The sequence below is a fragment of the Maylandia zebra genome, linkage group LG7 (assembly GCF_041146795.1).
Source record: "Maylandia zebra isolate NMK-2024a linkage group LG7, Mzebra_GT3a, whole genome shotgun sequence".
NCBI lineage: Eukaryota > Metazoa > Chordata > Actinopteri > Cichliformes > Cichlidae > Maylandia > Maylandia zebra.
The window spans coordinates 24,617,023-24,625,276 of NC_135173.1; the positions used below are offsets into that span (position 1 = coordinate 24,617,023).

Below are 8,254 nucleotides of genomic sequence, written 5' to 3' on the forward strand. Positions count from 1 at the left end.
TGCTGGTAAAATTAAAGGACTGGGAAAGAAAACTACCTAGGGGGGAAAAAAAGGAGCAATGCAAAGTGCGCCAGAGCAAGACAGTGCCAACAACTGAGCCAATAACATTTTTCTAAGGGTGTGGTTTGCATGTAAGCTACTCTATGATTACATCCAATTTATTCTGTGTAACCATCTAATTTTTATGCTGTATAATGGAGGAGGAGAAGGAGAATTTGGGAAATCCGGTTCTTGTTTAAAAAAAAAAAAAACAAAAAAAAAACATGTTGACATGTGGTGCATGCAGACTGCACAGCACAAGGCTCTTTGCATCGGTGCAGATGCATCTGGCAGAAATGTGCTGACTCCTGAGGTTGTGATATAGATAACTGAGGTCTTCCAGGAGTGCTGCGGCCAGTCAGGAATCTATTTTGAGGCAAGTTGAGCTTAAGTGTAGGCTATGCTTAGCATAGCCTTGGAATGGAAGAGCCTTCTGTCTAGAAGGAGGTCATGATGGCCAAACACTGGAAGTGTTATCTGGGCTACACTCAAATTAGTGTGATACAGGGCAGTCCGTCACCACGACAAAGTCAGTTACTAAAGATAATTTGACTTCCTGATATTGTGGTCCTGCTGCAGTGAGCATGTAAGGCCTGCTGTGGAACTTTTCCTAACAAATACATAGAGCTATGTATTTTAAGTAAAATGTGCCTTAAAATCTAATTCTATGTCTTCAAACTGCTCGTTTCTCCAACCAAAATCCTAAGATATTCAATTTACAAACTTACAATACAAAACATTTACTGACATTTGTGAAGCTAAAATACTCAAATAATTTTTTGACACAGCATACCAAATATATCACTTCTAGTTTGGAACTTGCAGAAGGCATTTTGTCATTATTTTTTGACATTGTAGATACTAACCAAGGACTATAATCTTAGTGAAGTGCAGCACTTTTAACAGTCTGTTATCACAGCACTTTATCACACAGGATTAAGTGCTTTGTGATAACCTAAATGGCACCACTATAAAGTCATGCAGGCTGTCAGCTCGAGTAATTTTTATACAATAAGATCATGAAGTACAAATGATGAAGGTCACTTATGTTACATGATAATGAATTGAGTCTATCCAAAGCTTGCCTCTGTCTCTTGTTGGGATCACATACCTCTTCCCATCTAATGCTGCAGGCCAAGTAGGTGTTATTCATAGCGTAACTTGGCCAGTATTTACACATTTTGGCTACTGCTTAAAAAGACAAGAGGCATGTGCAGAGATGTAATACAGTCCTATGAAAGCCTCCATCAAGCCCTTTCTTTAATAAAAGCATTTAAATAGAATGACAATGAAAAAGTGTGCGGAATCCACACAAGGCAAAAGAAGAACTCTTTGATCTAGACAGAGCCAAAAAAGTAAACCAGGTCCTCCAGACGGATATTAATCTCCTACAGTTGTTAATCTCAGCAATAAACACTATTCTTCCCTTGTTTGTGGAATACTGTGTAAATAACAAATTGAATCACATCACTGTACCAAGAAATACTGTTTTCTATGACATGTGCCTGTTGTAAATGTTACTGACATTTTGTGTTTTGTTAAATCAAGTAATATGAAAAGGTTCTTGCTGTATTCCGTTTTCAGTTGAAAGTCAGAAATCCCGAGTTCTGAGTCGGAATCTTCCACTGGAATGCCTCCTCAACTCAGATTACCCACCAGACCCCAACTTCACATTCCAACACGGTAGCAGTGCACATAAACAATAGTAAAGCTTTAAATCTTGTAAGATGTAACACCACTATTGTGCATTTACTAATTACTAACCTATACACAGAGCACTGACCTGTGGATGTGCTGCAACTGTGTTTAAGTGAAGGGAAAAAGGTGATTGATGAATTTCTCCCTAGCAAGGTAGAAAACCTGTTTTGGGGGTATTAATACTGTTACTGCAACATGGTCACTTCAGGAGTGATGTCACTTGTATCTCCGACATCCAACTTCTGATGTAAACGGAGTGCAGCAAGAAGTGTGCATCAGGACTGCTTCATTCAGTGATACAGCTCAATATTCGGCTTGCAATGGTTATTCAGCAACAGTAAAATATTGAGGCAAACTTTCATTTTGCCACCATTCTCAGTTTCACAGTCTACTGAATAAGTTGTTTAGTAAAGTCATTTTTAACATTTTTGAAAATGAAAAAAACAACAACAACAACAACAAGACAAAAAGAATGGCCATGAATAAATATTTCCCTCACACTTCCCTGAAGCCTGAGGCAGTGGCTTCGAATTGCTTTCTCTTTCTGAGTCAGTCTATTAATGCACAAGACAAATATACTGCCACTTTAACTTAAAGTTAAGCTACTATTATAGTTATAGCAGAGGATCAATTCTAGTTTTATATGTATCACAGTTCATACCCTTTTATGATCTTACAAATGGGAGAAATGTAGGTGATACTTTTGGTTTAAAATTTTAATAAACACATTCTCAAACTGGTTTTTAATCATCTGCAGAATAAAATACATAAATTTAATTTAAAGATGAAATTAAAATGTTTGTACAGGCTCCCTCATAAATTTTAAAGTTCAATTTAAAGTTTTAGGTAATAGCTTTCAGAGCTCATCATGGTCAGATGGTTTCCTATTTTTTTTTACTTTTAAATCTGTACGTAATTACAGTGTCTCTGAGGTGAACTGATTAATGCTGTTCATAGAACCTCAGTCCAGGTTAGAGACGGAGGGAAATTGTGCTTTTGAGATTGTAGCTCAAAAGCTATAAAACTTCCATTGGACTTAAGATCTGTACTGATCACCCAGTCCCAGGGTTAACATTTGAAACTTAACCAGCAGTGATGGGTTAAAAAAAAAAAAAAAGTTACACTGGACAATTTACTAGAATGGGAGAAAAAAAGAACGCAGGTAAAGACCAACACACTCTTAAACCCACACACAGACACATCTAAACGACTGTGGGTCAACAGCTACATCCTGACAGACTCTCACAGTTCAGTGGATGTGAACAAAGCGCGAGGTCTGCAGAGGCTTTAAACTGAGGGGCTGTGTTTAGTTGGTGCTGCCATGGGCGACGAACACGAATCTAAATGTCCTGAGCGCCAACTGGTCCTCTGCCAGTAACCTACTGGCCCTGCCCTTGTTACAGTGTCCAAAAACCTGTTAAAACTTCACTCAAAAAATTCATGTCTTTGCACTTCAACTATAAACTTTTGGACAGATAAACCTTTAGCTTTTATGTAGCATACAAAAACATGAGTTGCTTTTAAACACAGAAAATAGGTATGTTAAGGTTAGCCAACTAATGCTTCAGCTAACTGTTTAACAACAGACACAAATTGATATTTTACATGTAGCTACATGCTTTTCCCCCTTTGTTGTTTTTTTTTACAATTTTTCGACTGAGCCCTTTTCCCCCCCTCTCCGATGAAAGACACTAATCTCTATTTGCATTGTAAACCTCGGCTCACACAGCTTTTGTCAGCTGAGCTGAAGCCCATTCTGGTCAATAATATAAGATATCTGCTCTAATCATGCAGCTCATTTTAACAAGATTGTTCCACCACAGTTAGTCCTGTCTCTACAGCTGGCTTGTGAGCCACAACCTGAGGCTTAGCCTTACCCACTTATACCAGTTTCTGCATGCCTACACTTGATTACATTAAAGCATGGCTGTAACTTAAGTCTTAAGAGGTTTAGGGACCCATTTAATTTCATTATCGTCATTGTTATGGCCTTCAGCTGAGCATCAGAGACAACAAGTCTTTACAGGGGAAATGAGGAGGTAAATTTCAAGGTGAGATGTGGCATGGCTTTTGATTTTGCAAGCTCCTCCACTTTATGTTATTAAGTGGTTAATGCACAAGCTAAGCTCTTACAGCAGATATAAACAAAGTCAAAGATACTTCTCTCTCACTTTGATCCCCAGTGCTAAGCTGTCAGCACATTAAAAACAATGATTCTGCTACATACACTAATAACAACCACAGCAGGCAGGTTCAGCAAGTCCTCACTGCAAGCCTTTCGGCCCCTCCCATCAATGCACACCTACCATTTAAAACAGACTGTTATGACATAATGGGCTGTTCAAATAAACCAGGTACAGTACAATTAATATAATGTAGTCAGGGAGGGATACGACTGTGCAACTGTTTCACAATACACCCTCTACTGCCACCATTTTTCTGCACGAGTAAACACTGACAAGCAAATGTTCTCGGCTTTGAGTTCCTTTGTAGAAGTCTGACAGAGCAAGATGGCCTTTTTTATATAAACATAAAGTTTTGGCCTTAAACTGTTAAATTACCTTAAGAAGTCCTTTTAGTCCTTAAAACCAACCCTGTATAAAACAGAACCATGAAAACTGTTGGTCTGCAAGATGAGTTCAGCTATTTTTCCATGATGTCTACATATGAGGCGTTTTTGTTGACACACACCTAACCAAATATCCATAGGCTTGTTGGGTTTAGCAGAGAGAAAAAACAAAAACGAAACCGTCATGCCCAATTTGAAGCATCTATGCACATGCATTTGTCACTAGAAAACCCATTACAGATGAAAACTGATCTTCAGTAAAACTCTGTGGTAACAGAATTACATTTAGAGGCATCATTATGAGAAAGCTCAATTATGCTTTTCAGGGTACATTTACCAAATAACCAGTCTCACATATGGCAAACTGAAGTACAGTTTACTAAGATCAGAGCTGTAATTTTAGCTGGTGGAACCACAACACAAAACATTCACCTCTTCCTAAGTGAATGGTTGTCTACACTTTCACTGCAATTTGCATGCTCCTATAGCGACTCTCTCTGACAATGCAAATCATTTTAAAAATACACTTGCATCCAATTTGGACAGGCGTGCGTTTTACTTTCATATGAAACTGGCATATCATAATTCTGCTACCTTACACTCATGTATGAGGTGTGAATCAATATGAATTATTACATTAGACAGGTGATTTTTTGTAATCAGATACGTTGACTTCATGTGTACGCTAATAGGAGAAAGGGTTTTCTATTCTATGTAGACCCCCTCCATTTCATCTTGTGGGGTAATTTATTGTCATCATCAAAGTAGATTATGGTTCGGATAACAATTTGGCAAAAAAAACAGTCGCTACTTTATGATTTGTGATGGTGATAATTAACTGAAAGAGTGTAGGGTGAACAGAAGTTAACCAACTTGCAGAGAAGAATATTAAACACTCTTAAGAGGTAAAATAGTGTTCAGCGGAAAAAAGCTAATCAGATTTAAAAGAAATGCATTATTAAAATTGATTAATGATGACCATTACCTCCACTGACCTTTGACCTAACTGACGCGCACACAACTGACACCACAGTTCGTTCATTCCTAGATGCATATTTCCGGACTTTTGATTTCTTCAGGACTGTTTGGCTATTGCATCACACAGTCTCACAACGTATCACTGTATAACCATACTGTCATTATAGTGGTAGCATTATAGGAGCTGCTCCATTCCTAACCTTACATCCCTGCAAACATCAAAGGTAATCAAAACATTTCTAAAACTCTTAACAAAAACCCAAAGTGCCTGCAGCAAAACAACACTACAAATCACACCACAGAATCGAGACAAACAGCAAAACTTTACAGTAAGGCAGCGCAGGGCCGTTATATTACTTAGTGCAACCAACTGTGCAGCCCCAGAGGGACAAACAGGAAAGCCCCAGCAGAGTAGACTCCAGGTGGGGAGAGACAACTGACCGCATTACAGGCTCCACAGGGGAGAAGTGGCACTCGATCCACTTAGACTGGGACGGCAACATGCTGCTTGTTCTGGGAACTGTTTTGTAATTAACTGGGCAGGTCCAGGCAGTTGCCTGTTTTGCTTTCATCCTTCCATTAAAACCACTAAATGTCTATCTTTGCAAAGGCAAATTTTTCAGGAGTTATTTGGCAACAAATAACAGGCGGTACAAAACAGAACATCTCCAGAATCACTAGTTTCTGTTGGAAAATGTCCTACCATAAAAACTGTGTTCGAAACCAACACTTGAGACCAATTCAACCCCTGTTTTACATGGAGTAGCAACAGCATAAAATAAATTATTCCCCTCATAAATGGGATACTGGGGGATGGTATCCGGAAGCTCAGCACAAACAATCATCACAAATAATGACGAGGCACTTGTGTGTCTTTAAGGTTGAACAAGGAACACAGGCGAGCAGCTGAATATGAGGATACCAAAAAAAAAAAAGAAAAAACAGATATGAGAAACTATACTGCCATTATGAGTCATTTTTATAATTACTATGGATACGGACAGACTGGAGGGGAGAGAAAGAGATTGGTTTCCCCATTATGTCACTGTCAGTGCCACTTCACCATCTGGGTGTGAGCGGCCTTCTTCAGCATGAATACAGCCGCCCACATCAAGTGCATGAAATTAGAGGTGAAGCAGCCTGTCCGTTTGGTGAATTGATTGGAACAGTACTGAATCGCTGAGAGCCGTGACTGAGCTGTCCACTGAATGTCTACAAACAAAGAGCAGGCTTGACAGCGTTATAGGCCCACTGCCCTTTTCCTTGGAACCTGACTGTCAGTGAAGCTCTTCTTTCATCGATCCACTGTCTCTGCAGGAGGCTTTGATGAGACGCCAGACCGTTGGACGAAGACAGGCCGACTGGCTCTCTCCCACCTTCTCCATCTGTTTCCTTTTCTATGATAGAGAGAGCCGCTGCAAAAAGATATCGTCACTCCTCCCAGCATGCACGCTACAGAGGATGGCCCGTGAATGTGTGCGCGCGTGCGCGTACCTGTGCAATGGGCGTGATGCTCTATGTTTGTGAGCCCCCAACACAAAACCTGCTCATTCAAACTGAGGTGAGAAACAATTGCGCCGCAAACATGTCCTGAAAGCCGGTAACAGCAACGTCACGACGCGGAATATTTTCCAGGTCAAAGAGTGTTTGGCGAACACAAGATGATGCTGATGACCTGCAGGTGTTTGCGAGGCCCGCTGCACTGACTGACAGGTGGCACCGGGCAATTAATGTTGCTACGCATTTGGGAGTTAATGGAAACATTTAAATAGTCTTTAGCGCCTTACCTCAATGCCACACGGACAGAGCTTTCATCCTGTCCCGTTGTCATGATTCCTTATGCAACAGCAGGTAGAAGAAAAAATAATAATAATAGTGCGGATTTATCTGCGTTGGCTACTAGCCCCGGCAAAAAAAAGGAGTGCGCACTATACTCCCGCTGGCGAGCGGATCACCTCGACTTCAGCGCCGCCATTAAAAAATAAAACCCACAACAACCTATCTTAACGGTGTTTAAACCATGATATCGGGGAAGAGCCGCGGTGGTGTGCCCGCGTGCTGCGTCTACGTACGCTGCATCTCTGCGCAACTTGGCCCTGATGCTCCGACTCGAGCCCGTCTGCACACTGCCACTCCGGCTGTTGGTGAGCCAATGGCGCGCGCGTACGCGTTCATTGGTTCAAACACACTCGCACATGTGCGCGCGCCCCTCGGTGCCTCGCCGTTCCTCTCTCCGCTCCGTTTAGACACTGGGAGGGATCCGCAGTGCGTCAGCAAGCCACGCCCTCTCCGGGGAGTGAGGCGATAGTAAGAATCACTGTATTATTTTTCCCCCCAGTATATTGGAGGAGTACCAAAATCTGCATTTCCACATTAATAAAAAGCGCTCGTGACACAGTCCAGAATGAATCTGTAGCCCAAAATGTACATTTTCCAGACAGTTATCATCGTTTTATGATAGAAAATGTTGGGACAATATTAATTTAATTTTAAAACATTTTTTTTCTGTGCGTCTTAGAGAAATCACAGCACCATGAACCGCTTTACAGCATCAGCCATTTGGCTTTCAGGCATGAAGTCATGTCAGCAACGGCAGAGAATCTACCAGCAGCCTTCTGATAGCAGTAACCTTGGACTACCACAAGCTTCTTTTACACAAATGAAAGTTTCGATAGCTTAGCAGGTAGATAGTTGGACTTTCATGTGACTACAAAAGATGGGCAAACACGAGTCTCTATAAGAAATCCTAAATGACATCAGTACATATTTCGAATTCAATTTAATACCATATCAAAACGTTTGTTTTAAGCAATTTTACAATATCATTTAAATTACCAAATAAATAAATGGCAATATTCTATTGTTTATTATTTAATATACTCTGTAATCATCCCATTAAAAAAAAAAGCAATCATTTAGTTTACAGATAACAAATATATGAATCCATGTTCCCAGTAGCAATAAATATAA

General features: G+C 40.3%; 1 protein-coding gene across 7 annotated transcripts in view; it reads right to left on the reverse strand.

Moving 5' to 3' along the window:
* kif21a (kinesin family member 21A) overlaps positions 1-7,488 on the reverse strand; it is a 60,428-nt gene extending 52,940 nt beyond the window's left edge. For 6 of the 7 annotated variants that reach the window (XM_014409104.3, XM_014409102.3, XM_014409101.3 and 3 more), the window contains exon 1: positions 7,072-7,488. In XM_014409104.3, the coding sequence (XP_014264590.1) occupies positions 7,072-7,115 (44 nt within the window). In that variant the 5' untranslated portion in view covers positions 7,116-7,488. The remainder of the gene's footprint in view (positions 1-7,071) is intronic. The other variant, XM_014409105.3, reaches the window with a different exon arrangement.
* Positions 7,489-8,254: the final 766 nt, after the last annotated feature.